General features: G+C 43.0%; 1 protein-coding gene and 1 non-coding gene across 2 annotated transcripts in view; one reads left to right on the top strand and one right to left on the bottom strand.

Moving 5' to 3' along the window:
- LOC143295662 (nidogen-1-like) overlaps window positions 1–13,100 on the top strand; it is an 85,813-nt gene that overhangs the window by 50,039 nt on the left and 22,674 nt on the right. The window contains exons 13-19 of the mRNA XM_076607277.1: window positions 1,518–1,649; window positions 2,750–2,869; window positions 4,216–4,428; window positions 6,634–6,786; window positions 9,945–10,073; window positions 11,071–11,196; window positions 12,769–12,879. Coding sequence (XP_076463392.1) covers window positions 1,518–1,649; window positions 2,750–2,869; window positions 4,216–4,428; window positions 6,634–6,786; window positions 9,945–10,073; window positions 11,071–11,196; window positions 12,769–12,879 — 984 coding nt within the window. The remainder of the gene's footprint in view (window positions 1–1,517; window positions 1,650–2,749; window positions 2,870–4,215; window positions 4,429–6,633; window positions 6,787–9,944; window positions 10,074–11,070; window positions 11,197–12,768; window positions 12,880–13,100) is intronic.
- Window positions 4,848–4,966, bottom strand: LOC143296753 (5S ribosomal RNA). Its single transcript, XR_013057174.1, has one exon. It is a non-coding gene; the product is annotated as a 5S ribosomal RNA (ribosomal RNA).

Below are 13,100 nucleotides of genomic sequence, written 5' to 3'. Positions count from 1 at the left end.
GTATGGAGTGTCAGTTTATGTATTTATCATGCTGTTATTGAAAGTACTCTGTCACAGATTCCTTCACAGTTATGGAGTCTCTACCACAGCTCAGTCTTTCTTTTTTCTTTTCTTTTTTGTTTCTTCATTTTGATATTAAATGCATTCACTGAAGTTAGTAATAATCATTAACTAGTATGTGCATTCACATGTACAAACTCATACATACATATATAAGCTCCATCTCTAATGCTTGTAAATACATGCAAATATGGACAAATATGCAAAAACAAAGACAGGGGAATAGACAGACACAGTCTTTCTTCCACTCTTTGCTATACATGCATATGAATGTGAGGACGTCTGTTGACATCACTTCCACAAGTGAAAGGAGATGGACAAGATGAATGTGCGTGTCTCCATGACTGAGTTGGCATCTGTGTGTGTGTGTGTGTGTGTGTGTGTGTGTGTGTGTAAAATCAAGAATGGTCAGATTTGGGACTGATATTATACCAGCTACATCACAAAAAACATTGCAGTTAAGTGTACAGTACTCTGTATGAATTCCATTAGTGAGGTGTTTTCAATTCCACACGGCTCAACACTCAGCATGAGATGTCAGTGTGTCACTGATAAACACAGTGTGAGCATGATATTACTCTGTGATGCGGGCTTCTTTCAGTAGCTAGTGTTTTGTACTCACTGCCAGTCTCTCTCTCTCTCTCCCTCTCTCTCTCTCTCTCTCTCTCCCTCTCTCTCTCTCTCTCTCTCTCTCTTTCTCTTAGTATTTGCAAATGTCTATTTTGTCACACACACACCTTTCATTTGGGGCTATGGCCATGACATGAATAAACCATTTTCGGTTCCAATTCTCCCTTGCTGTCTCTCCCTCTCCCTCTCTCTCTCTCTCTCCCCCCATTCTCTCATATTCATATTTGCAAATGTCTATTTTGTCACACACACACTTTTCATTTGGGACTATGGCCTTGACATGAATAAACCATTTTCAGTTCCAATTCTCCCTCTCTCTCCCTCCCTCTCTCTCCCCCTCTCTCTCTCCCCTCCCTCTCTCTCTCTCTGTCTGAAAGAAAGAAGGAATGAAGATTGAATGAAGGAGACATCAACAGAGAGAGTGGAGACTTCAGTACAGACACATCCATTACACATCAATTTTGAACAATTTCCTATCAATACCACCATTTTATTGAGAGACCTTTTTATGCGTAAAATAAACACTCTGACAGTACTGATAACACAATAAACAAAGTGAGGATTTTTTTTTTAACGCGCACACACACACACACACACACATACATACACACACAAACACTTTACACACACATACATACACACACAAACACTCAACGCACACACACACACACACAAACACTCAATGCACACGTGCACACATCAACTGAATGCATAGGCGAACTGGAAATAGGCAAATTGGTATCACCAATTTGGTGACAGGTAAATTGGGAATTAGGCGAATTGTCGATAAGCAAATGGGGATGACTTGGTGGATGTGTGGTGTGCAGGCTTTGACTGCAATGAAGCGGACATCTGTGGGGAGAACGCAGAGTGTGTGTTGGACGAGGAGACGGGCAGCTACGTCTGTCAGTGCATTGACGACTTCAGTGGGGACGGCATCAACTGTCAGCCCAACGACCGTTAGTACACAGGATATCTGTCAGTGTTGTTGTCATGGTGTGTGTGTGTGTGTGTCGTGTGTGCTTGTGTGTGCTTGTGTGTGTGTGTGTGCTTGCGTGTGTGTGTGTGTGTGTGTGTGTGTGTGTGTGTGTGCTTGTGTGTATTTGCGTATGTGTGTGTGACAGCTTAAGTGGGGACAGCTTCAACTATCAACCCATGGACCGTCAGAATACCTACCTGTCAGCATTATGATTGTGTGTGTGCGCGTGTGTGTGTGTGTCTGTGTGTGTGTGTATGTGTGCGTGCATGTGTGTGTGTGTGTGTATGTGCTTGTGTGTGTGTGTGTGTGACAGCTTAAGTGGGGACAGCTTCAACTATCAACCCACGGACCGTCAGAATACCTACCTGTCAGCATTATGATTGTGTGTGTGTGTGTGTGTGTGTGTGTGCGTGTATGTGCGTGTGTGTGTGTGACAGCTTAAGTGGGGGCAGCTTCAACTATCAACCCACGGACCGTCAGAATACCTACCTGTCAGCATTATGATTATCTGTGTGTGTGTGTGTGTGTGTGTGTGTGTGTGTGTTGTCACTATATATGACACACTGAGTGTGATGTTGTGTTATCTCTGTGTATGACACACAATGTGTGTTGTGATGTTATCACTGTGTATGACACACAATGTGTGTTGTGATGTTATCACTGTGTATGGCACACAATGTGTGTTGTGATGTTATCACTGTGTATGGCACACAATGTGTGTTGTGATGTTATCACTGTGTATGGCACACAATGTGTGTTGTGATGTTATCACTGTGTATGGCACACAATGTGTGTTGTGATGTTATCACTGTGTATGGCACACAATGTGTGTTGTGATGTTATCACTGTGTATGGCACACAATGTGTGTTGTGATGTTATCACTGTGTGTGACACACAACATGTAGTGTGATGTTATCACTGTGTGATACACAACGTGTAGTGTGATATTATCACTGTGTGATACACAACGTGTAGTGTGATGTTACCACACTGTGTGATACACAACGTGTAGTGTGATGTTATCACTGTGTGATACACAACGTGTAGTGTGATGTTATCACTGTGTGACATGGTTCCAGAGGCCGACTGTCACTACTGCAGCAGAGACGCGGAGTGTATCTACGACATTGAGCGTCTGGTGTATCGGTGCCAGTGTCGCTATGGATACACTGGCGACGGCGTCACCTGCAGCCCCATAGGTTGGTGCACCGTGTGGACAACTTGAGCAGTTTGTCTCACTGTACTTTATTTCTGTTTAAAATTGAAAATTATAAAAGGTCCTGTTGTCTTCCTTTAGATGTGCTGTTTTCAGAATGTGTACTGACTGCTCACTCAGTTGTTTACAAAAACGGCAGCTGATTATCTCCACGTTAATCTTTGCTATCACACCAGTCGGACGGAAAGCAGTGCACACAAACAACAAGAGGTGGAGTGATGACCTAGTGGTAACATGTTCGCTGAGGAAGCGAGAGAATCTGAGCGCATAGCATCAAATCCCTCACTTGCCCCTATTTCCTCCTCCTCTACAACTTGAGTGGTTGTCATTTGGATGAGATGATAAACAGAGGTTCAGTGTACAGCAAGATTGTAGCGCATGTTAAAGAACCCATGGCAATGAAAAGGTAGTCCCTGGCAGAATTCTGTAGAAAAATCGACTTTGATAGGAAAACAGAATGTGCAGACAGAAAAAAAGGTAGCACTGTACATCAACGACATGCTTTCCCTGGGGAAACGGCTCAGATTTCACAGGGATGAATCTGTTGTGACATGGAGTAAGACAAGACAATACAACACAAGGTAACACAACACAATGCAACGCAACGCAACACAATACAACGCAGTGCAGCACAACACAGTGTAAGACAACACAACGCAACACAACGCCACGCAACGCAACACAACACAGTGCAACACAACACAACGCAACACAACGCCACGCAACGCAACACAACACAGTGCAACACAACACAACGCAACACAACACAATGCAGCGCAACACAGTGCAAGACAACACAACACAACGCAACACAACACAGTGCAAGACAACACAACGCAACACAACGCAACGCAACACAACACAACGCAATGCAGCGCAATGCAACGCAACGCAACACAACGCAACGCAGCAGAAAGCAAGACAAGACGAGACAACACAACACAACACAATGCAAGACAACACAACACAATGCAAGACAACACAACACAACACAGAGCAACACAGCACAATACAATGCAAGACAACACAATGCAAGACAACACAATAGTGTGATCATGGCTTCATAGATTCCATTATTTCAGTGAAACAAATGACGATCTCCATCAATTCATAACAGGGAACCTCATCAGCCTTGACAATGAGTACTGATGACTGACAAATTAATGCAGTCTGCTTGAATTGTTTCCAGACTTTTTCTCCACACGTTCATAGGTTATTATGAGCAGATTTAAAAATTTTTTATTGCTATTAGTGTGCTCCATAAAAATTGATGTGCATGCAGTCTGATAAGACCTTTACAGATGTGCTGTGTATATATTCACTGTGCAGACAGGTGTGGTGAGTGCGACGCCAATGCAGACTGTAACTTTGACCCTGATGCCAACCGATTCCAGTGTCAGTGTCGCTACGGGTTCTATGGCGACGGCGACTACTGTCAGGAATATGACTGCCGGGAGACCAATGTGTGCGCACGAGAGGCTGTGTGCGACTTTGACGTCAACTTCAACGCCTTCCTGTGCCGCTGTCCAGCTGGCTACGCAGGTGAGGGCTGGGGAAAATGCAGTTATAATTTGATGGTGTTTTGCATTATGTCTAAGCTACGCTGGTGTGGCCATGTAACTAGATATAATGGCATTGCTAAAACAGTCCTCCACAGAAATGTTGAGGGAGGGAGAGGGAGGGAGAGGGAGGGGAAGACAGAAAAACATGACATAATGTTGCCAGATGGACAGAGACCCAGGCTTTGACACACACCTGACACACCTGGAGGAGTCTGGTCAACAGTTCTGTGCGGCGCCCCAGTGACTCTTCACAGAGTTCAGGGGTAAGTTTCAGTTTCAGTAGCTCAAGGAGGCGTCACTGCGTTCGGACAAATCCACATACGCTGCACCACATCTGCCAAGCAGATGCCTGACCAGCAGCGTAACCCAGCGCGCTTTGTCAGGCCTTGAGAAAAAGGTCGCCAACAGCACCCGGTGTTCCCAGGTGGTCACCCATCCAAGTACTAACCGGGCCCGACGTTGCTTAACTTCGGTGATCGGACGAGAACCGGTGTTTTCAATGTGGTATGGCCGTTGGCGGTAAGAAGGAGAAGAGGAAGATAATGTCTGCCAAACTTTCGCTAATTCTTGTGAGGCTGAACCTTGAACTGGAGAGAAAACCTGGCTGCGGTCTTACAGAGCAGGTGTCACACCCACACTCCGACATCTAGTCTCTCCCCACCTGGTTGTTAGTTATATTATGTATATTTCTAGTGTTTACTTGATATATCTCCCCATGTGGTCGTTGGTTTTGTTATGTATATTTTTCATGTTCACTTGACCCACAAACAGTCTGTGACAGACACTTAGATCATTCAAAAGCAGTTCTTGGCCATGATAATGTGATTCATAGTTTTGTGCATTCTTTGATTATAAAACAGATTAAAAGAAAAGTGAAAAGATATTACAACAAGTCATGTATCAGTCAGTGACATGGTATGTTATGATGAAGAATACACAGTACCTGTGGTAACTATCATGTATCTTAATGGGTTGGGTTTTTTTGTTGTTGTTGTGTGTGTGTATGTTAAAGTTTTGTGTTTAATGTGGGTGGATATTTGTATGGTTTGACAGTGCTGATATGGCCCTGTGCAGTCAGCTGGACTATAAGCGACAGCAATGACAACAGTAATAATAATGAGTGCCACAGTTCTGACATGTCTTTGTTATAATGAAGAATGTGATTCATTACCTGTGGTAACAATCACGTAAGTGCCACAGTTCTGACATGTCTTGGTTATAATGAAGAATGTGATTCATTACCTGTGGTAACAGTCACGTAAGTGGCACAGTTGTGCCATGAGTGATGGTGTGACAGTGCTGTGGACTCTGTGAGGAGCACAGGGCCCCAGCAGCACTGACTCGTGATCAGCAGTGCTGAACAGTTTGGGGCCATGGTAACCACAGTGTGCTGAACAGTTTTAGGCCATGGTAACCACAGTGTGCTGAACAGTTTGGGGCCATGGTAACCACAGTGTGCTGAACAGTTTGGGGCCCATGGTAACCACAGTGTGCTGAACAGTTTTGGGCCCATGGTAACCACAGTGTGCTGAACAGTTTTGGGCCCATGGTAACCACAGTGTGCTGAACAGTTTTGTGCCCATGGTAACCACAGTGTGCTGAGTAGTTTGAGGCCAATGGTAACCACAGTGTGCTGAACAGTTTTGGGGCCATGGTAACCACAGTGTGCTGAATGGTTTTAGGCCATGGTAACCACAGTGTGCTGAACAGTTTGGGGCCATGGTAACCACAGTGTGCTGAACAGTTTGGGGCCATGGTAACCACAGTGTGCTGAACAGTTTGGGGCCATGGTAACCACAGTGTGCTGAACAGTTCTGGGGCCCATAGTAACCACAGTGTGCTGAACAGTTTGGGGCCATGGTAACCACAGTGTGCTGAACAGTTTGGGGCCATGGAAACCACAGTGTGCTGAACAGTCTGGGCCCATAGTAACCACAGTGTGCTGAACAGTTTGGGGCCCATGGTAACCACAGTGTGATGAACAGTTTTGGGCCCATGGTAACCACAGTGTGCTGAACAGTTTTAGGCCATGGTAACCACAGTTTTGTGCCCATGGTAACCACAGTGTGCTGAACAGTTTTAGGCCATGGTAACCACAGTTTTGTGCCCATGGTAACCACAGTGTGATGAACAGTTTTGGGCCCATGGTAACCACAGTGTGCTGAACTGAACTTTTGGTTGCCAGGCGACGGGTTCCGGTGCGAGGTGAAGGGCTGCGACGTGATGAACGACTGTGACGTGAACGCTCGCTGTGTGCCGGACCCATCTGGGGCCTCCCGCTATGTGTGTCAGTGCCTGCCTGGTTTCCAGGGAGATGGGAAAGTGTGCCAGAAGGAAGGTATTGCCGGCGTGGCGTATGTGTCTGTCTGTGCGTGAAAACTGTTGTGAGATTGTGCGTGAATACTGTTGTAAGATTGTTCATGTCGATTTAGATGTCTTTTTTTTTGTTTTTTTTTTTGCCTGTTTGTTCTTATGCATGTGTGTGTGTGTGTGTGTGTGTGTGTGTGTGTGTGTGTGTGTGCCATGAAAGATACAGTTAAATCTTTATGTGTGTGTTTATGCCTGTGTGTTCTCATCATTACGCTTAGGTAATTCTTGGTGCATGTCTGAGCAGTAACAGAAACTTTCCCCCTTGAGGGATTAATAAAGTGATACTGTATTATGTTGTATTGTGTCATACTGCATTGCATTGCATTGTATTGTATTGTATTGCATTGTATTGTATTGTATTGCATTGTGTTGTGTTGTATGTATGACCAGTAGTTTGACCACAGTACTTGACAAGGTCAGTCCTCATCTGTGTGTAGGTCATTTAGTGGTGTGTTTTTTTGTGTGTGTTTTTTTTCTCCGTTCTTATCAGTTTCCCTTCATCTGTTCTTTAGTTGTTGGTTTTTCCTTAGGTGTTTCCTTTTATGTAATAATACATCAATATATATATATATATATATATATATATATATATATATACATACACACACACACACACACACATATATATATCCTCTCCTGTATCAGTCTTTCCATCCTTTCTACATAGGTGGTCATAAAGTGTCTCAATCGTCAAGTTATCTGGCACACACAGAGCTGCAGACTTGCAGTGTCGGTTTCTGGTTGTTGTGGGGTTTTTTTTGTTTGTTTTTTTAGGTCTTGGTATTGTGGGTCATTGCTTGGTTGTTGGTGTTGGCATTCAGAAAGTGGCAGTGAGTGGTGATGCTTGAGGGGCGGGGCAGGGCGTGTGTGAGACTGCCAAGTGCTGCACGTGCGTTAGGTGTTTCTGTGGTGTGCGAGTGTGGCAGTTTTTGTATTGTATTGCATTGTACTGTATTGTATCTATTGCATTGCATTGTATTGCATTGCATTGTACTGTGGCTGCCTTCACCTCTACACTCCATCTCGCTCACTACGATCAGCTTCGGATCCACTCCACTTACGTATACCCAGATTCAAACTCTCGACTGTTGGCCGCCGTTCCTTCTCTGTCTCTGGACCTTGCAATTGGAATGAACTTCCTCTTTCGCTTCATCAAGTCTCCACACTCAGCTCTTTCAAGTCTGGCTTTAAAACCCACCTCTTCCCAAAATAGCCTCCCTTCCCTGCCTCTTCCTTGTCTTTAGTTTCTCTAGTTTTAGAGTTATGCATGCGTGAGAATGACTGGTGCGAAAGCGCTTAGATTTGTCTCTGCACAAGATTCAGCACTATATAAGTACCATTATTACTGTTATTATTATGTATTGCATTGCATTGCATTGTATTGTATTTATTGTATTGTATCTATTGCATTGCATTGCATTGTGTTGTGTTGTGTTGTGTTGCATTGTATTACTCTTTTTGTCACAACAGATTTCTCTGTGTGAAATTAGGTCTGCTCTCCCCAGGGAGAGCGCTCGCTACACTGAGAGCGCCACCCATTTAAAGAAAAAAAATTTTCAGCCTGCAATTTTATTCGTGTTCCTATCAAAGTGGATTTTTCTATTGAATTTTGCCAGGGACAACCGTTTTGTTGCCATGGGTTCTTTTATGTGCTCTAAGTGCATACTGCACATGAGACATCGGTTTATTTCTCGAAAAGACCATCCAGATCACCACTTAAGGTCCAACGGAGGTTGAGAAAATACTGGAGACTGTGGGATTCAAACTAGTGCATTTAGAGGTTCTCTTACTTTTTGATAGGACACGTTACCTCTTGGCCAACGCTCCACTTTTTTTTACGGTGTATGTATAACTAGGTGACAGTTTCTTGGTGGTGTAGTTGCAATGTCAGCATGTGTTTCCTGACCGTACACAGATGAAACATGTTACAGAGACTGGCTGTAATCAGTGACATGCTTTGGTGATTTCATGCAGTCAGTCTGTGTGTTACAGTGACTTGGTGTAATTGGTTGACATGCTTTTGCTATTTCATGCAGTCAGTCTCTGTGTTACAGTAACAGGCTGTAATCAGTTGACATGCTGTGGTGATTTCATGCAATCAGTCTGTGTTTTACAGTGACTCATTGTAATCAGTTGACTTGCTGCGGTGATTTCATGGAATCAGTCTGTGTGTTACAGTGACTGGGTGTAATCAGTTGACCTGTGATTCCATACAGTCAGTCTGTGTGTTACAGTGACTCAGTGTAATCAGTTGACCTGTGATTTCATACAGTCAGTCTGTGTGTTACAGTGACTCAGTGTAATCAGTTGACCTGTGATTTCATACAGTCAGTCTGTGTGTTACAGTGACTCAGTGTAATCAGTTGACCTGTGATTTCATGCAATCAGTCTGTGTGTTACAGTGACTCAGTGTAATCAGTTGACCTGTGATTTCATACAGTCAGTCTGTGTGTTACAGTGACTCAGTGTAATCAGTTGACCTGTGATTTCATACAGTCAGTCTGTGTGTTACAGTGACTCAGTGTAATCAGTTGACCTGTGATTTCATGCAATCAGTCTGTGTGTTACAGTGACTCAGTGTAACCACTTGACCTGTGATTTCATGCAATCAGTTTGTGTGTTACAGTGACTCGGTGTAATCAGTTGACCTGTGATTTCATACAGTCTGTGTGTTACAGTGACTCAGTGTAACCACTTGACCTGTGATTTCATGCAATTAGTCTGTGTGTTACAGTGACTGGGTGTAATCAGTTGACCTGTGATTTCATGCAGTCAGTATGTGTGTTACAGTGACTCAGTGTAATCAGTTGACCTGTGATTTCATGCAATCAGTCTGTGTGTTACAGTGACTCAGTGTAATCAGTTGACCTGTGATTTCATGCAATCAGTCTGTGTGTTACAGTGACTCAGTGTAATCAGTTGACCTGTGATTTCATACAGTCAGTCTGTGTGTTACAGTGACTCAGTGTAATCAGTTGACCTGTGATTTCATGCAATCAGTCTGTGTGTTACAGTGACTCAGTGTAATCAATTGACCTGTGATTTCATGCAATCAGGCTGTGTGTTACAGTGACTCAGTGTAATCAGTTGACCTGTGATTTCATGCAATCAGTCTGTGTGTTACAGTGACGCCGTGTAACCAGGTGAACAACTGTGACGAGCACGCAGAGTGTGTGTATGACCCTGACGCGATGTCCTACAGATGTCATTGTCAGCGGGGCTATGAAGGCGACGGTTACGCGTGTCAGCAAAGAGGTTGGGCATTTCTCTCTCGTTAGATATATACATGTGTGTGTGTATAGATATACATAGATTTAAAAAAAAAATTTTTTTAAAGAATTTAGCGTTTCTGTTTTTGATATGGTTACACTTTTTTTTTCTTCTTTTTCATTTCACATATGCAGACATGCTTGCCATTACATTTCATCTAAATTTGTTGCAGAACAATTTGCGAAAGGAGGCAGGTTGTTCCCAAACTACAGGTTAATTACACGTACTTGACATGTGACTGACTGGTGCAGACTCTGGCAGGGGTCAGATCCCCTGTCCTGAGCAAACTACCACTCTGCCCAGGGAAATTGAAAGTAGCTGCCGCTAGTAGCCTCCCTTGGTATATTACCTCCCATCATGGTTTGGTTTTGCAGTGTACAGTCAGAGGAGGAGGGGGGAGGGGGATAGAAGAAAAAAAACGTAAGCGATGTTGACAAATGAAAACTCTACGTCCTTATTTCAGATTGTTCAGTATACTCTAAAGTATTTTTTGGCAAGGTTAAATGTAAGCACTTTTTTAGATAATTTGTTTCCACAAAGTATTTTTTAAATACCATTATTTAGTGATTTGTGTCAGAGAAATGTAAGTGACTTTAAAATATTCTGTTTGCTAAACTGTGTGTGAAGAGAAACGACATATGTACTCAGACAGATGCACACACACATGTGAAAACAAATGCTTGTATGTACGTGCACACATGCAGATGCTACATATGCACACACACACATGCACATGCACATAACCACACACACATGCATACACATACATACATATACATAACCACACACAAATGCACACATACACATAACCACTTACACGTACACATAACCACACACATACACTCCTCGTGTGTCCAAAATGTGCACATTTCCTAATGGCAGAATGAAGGAACATGTGTACAGACACCCAAGACTGCAACAACACACACACACACACACACACATGTACACCTACACTCACACATGAGGATGATGTGTACAGATGCCCCAGACTGCCGGTCCCAGCCGTCGATGTGTGACAGAAACGCGGCGTGTGTGGAAGGGGCTGGTGGCATCTTTGTCTGTGTCTGCAACCACAACTACAGGGGGGATGGGCGTCGCTGTACAGGTGACACGTCTGTGTGTTTGTGTGTGTTTGATGTTTCAGTTGTTTGTGTTTTGGATGTATAAGGTATGTGTTTGATGTTTCAGTTGTTTGTGTTTTGGATGTATAAGGTATGTGTTTGATGTTTCAGTTGTTTGTGTTTTGGATGTATAAGTTGTGTGTGTGTGTGTTTGATGTTTCAGTTGTTTGTGTTTTGGATGTATAAGTTGTGTGTGTGTGTGTTTGATGTTTCAGTTGTTTGTGTTTTGGATGTATAAGGTATGTGTTTGATGTTTCAGTTGTTTGTGTTTTGGATGTATAAGTTGTGTGTGTGTGTGTTTGATGTTTCAGTTGTTTGTGTTTTGGATGTATAAGTTGTGTGTGTTTGTATGTGTTTGATGTTTCAGTTGTTTGTGTTTTGGATGCATAAGGTATGTGTTTGATGTTTCAGTTGTTTGTGTTTTGGATGTATAAGTTGTGTGTGTGTGTGTTTGATGTTTCAGTTGTTTGTGTTTTGGATGTATAAGTTGTGTGTGTTTGTATGTGTTTGATGTTTCAGTTGTTTGTGTTTTGGATGCATAAGGTATGTGTTTGATGTTTCAGTTGTTTGTGTTTTGGATGTATAAGTTGTGTGTGTGTGTGTTTGATGTTTCAGTTGTTTGTGTTTTGGATGTATAAGTTGTGTGTGTGTGTGTTTGTATGTGTTTGATGTTTCAGTTGTTTGTGTTTTGGATGTATAAGTTGTGTGTGTGTGTGTTTGATGTTTCAGTTGTTTGTGTTTTGGATGTATAAGTTGTGTGTGTGTGTTTGTATGTGTTTGATGTTAGTTGTTTGTGTTTTGGATGTATAAGTTGTGTGTGTGTGTGTGTGTGTTTGATGTATAAGTTGTGTCTGTGTTTGTCAAGTCAAGTCAAAATGATGTTTATTGAGGGTAAAAGATTTAGCTTGTACAGCTTTTTTACATCCTGCCCTCAGAAGAAAAAGGAAGGTCAAGAAAAAAGAATTTGTGTGTGTGTGTGTGTGTGTGTGTGTGTGATTTGTGTGTGTGTGTGTGTGTGCTTGGTGCATAGGTTGTGTGTGTGTGTGTGTGTGTGTGTGTGTGTGTGTGTTTGATGTATAAGTTGTGTTTGTGTGTGTGTGTGTGTGTGTGTGTGTGTGTTTGATGTATAAGTTGTGTTTGTGTGTGTGTGTGTTTGATGTATAGATTGTGCGTGAGTGAGTGAGTGAGTGAGTGTGTGTGTGTGTGTGTGTGTGTGTGTGTGTGTGTGTGTGTGTGTGCACATGCGTGTGTGTGTGCGTGTGTGTATTTGATGTATAAGTTGTGTTTGTGTGTGTGTGTGTGTTTGATGTATAGACATTGTGTGTGTGTGAGGGTGTGTGTTTGATGTAGAAGTTTGTGTTTGATGTATAGTTATTGTGTGTGTGTGTGTGTGTGTTTGATGTAGAAGTTCTCTGTGTGTGCATTTGATGTATTAGCAGCGTGTGTGTGCATTTGCTGTATAAGTTGTGTGTGTGTGTGTGTGTGTGTGTGTGTGCATTTGATACACAAGTTGTGTTGTTTGTGCAGTCAGTTTGTGTTTGTTTTTCTGGGTGCAGTGATAGAGATGGAGGGAGAGCGACTGCTGTACGCCCGGGGCAGCAAGGTGTTCATCATGTCCACCTCCCCTCAGCCAGGTGACTTCGGACAGCAGGTGGACTACAGGGCAGGTGAGGAACCACTCAACTGTTACAGTGCAGAATGGGGGTATTGAGTGGAGGGGGAGTGGGGGGAGGTGAATCTCTGTCATGGTGCCTGCTGGGTTTAGGGTGGTGATTTTTTCCGATTTAAGGAAAAAAATAAGAAATGTAAATAAATCAAATAATTAGACAAAATAAACAAATGTGTAAACACATTAACCCTTTCAGCGCTTTAACTCACTCAGTACGGC

The sequence above is a fragment of the Babylonia areolata genome, chromosome 21 (assembly GCF_041734735.1).
Source record: "Babylonia areolata isolate BAREFJ2019XMU chromosome 21, ASM4173473v1, whole genome shotgun sequence".
NCBI classification, from domain to species: Eukaryota; Metazoa; Mollusca; class Gastropoda; order Neogastropoda; family Buccinidae; genus Babylonia; species Babylonia areolata.
This window is presented reverse-complemented; position numbering and strand designations above follow the sequence as displayed.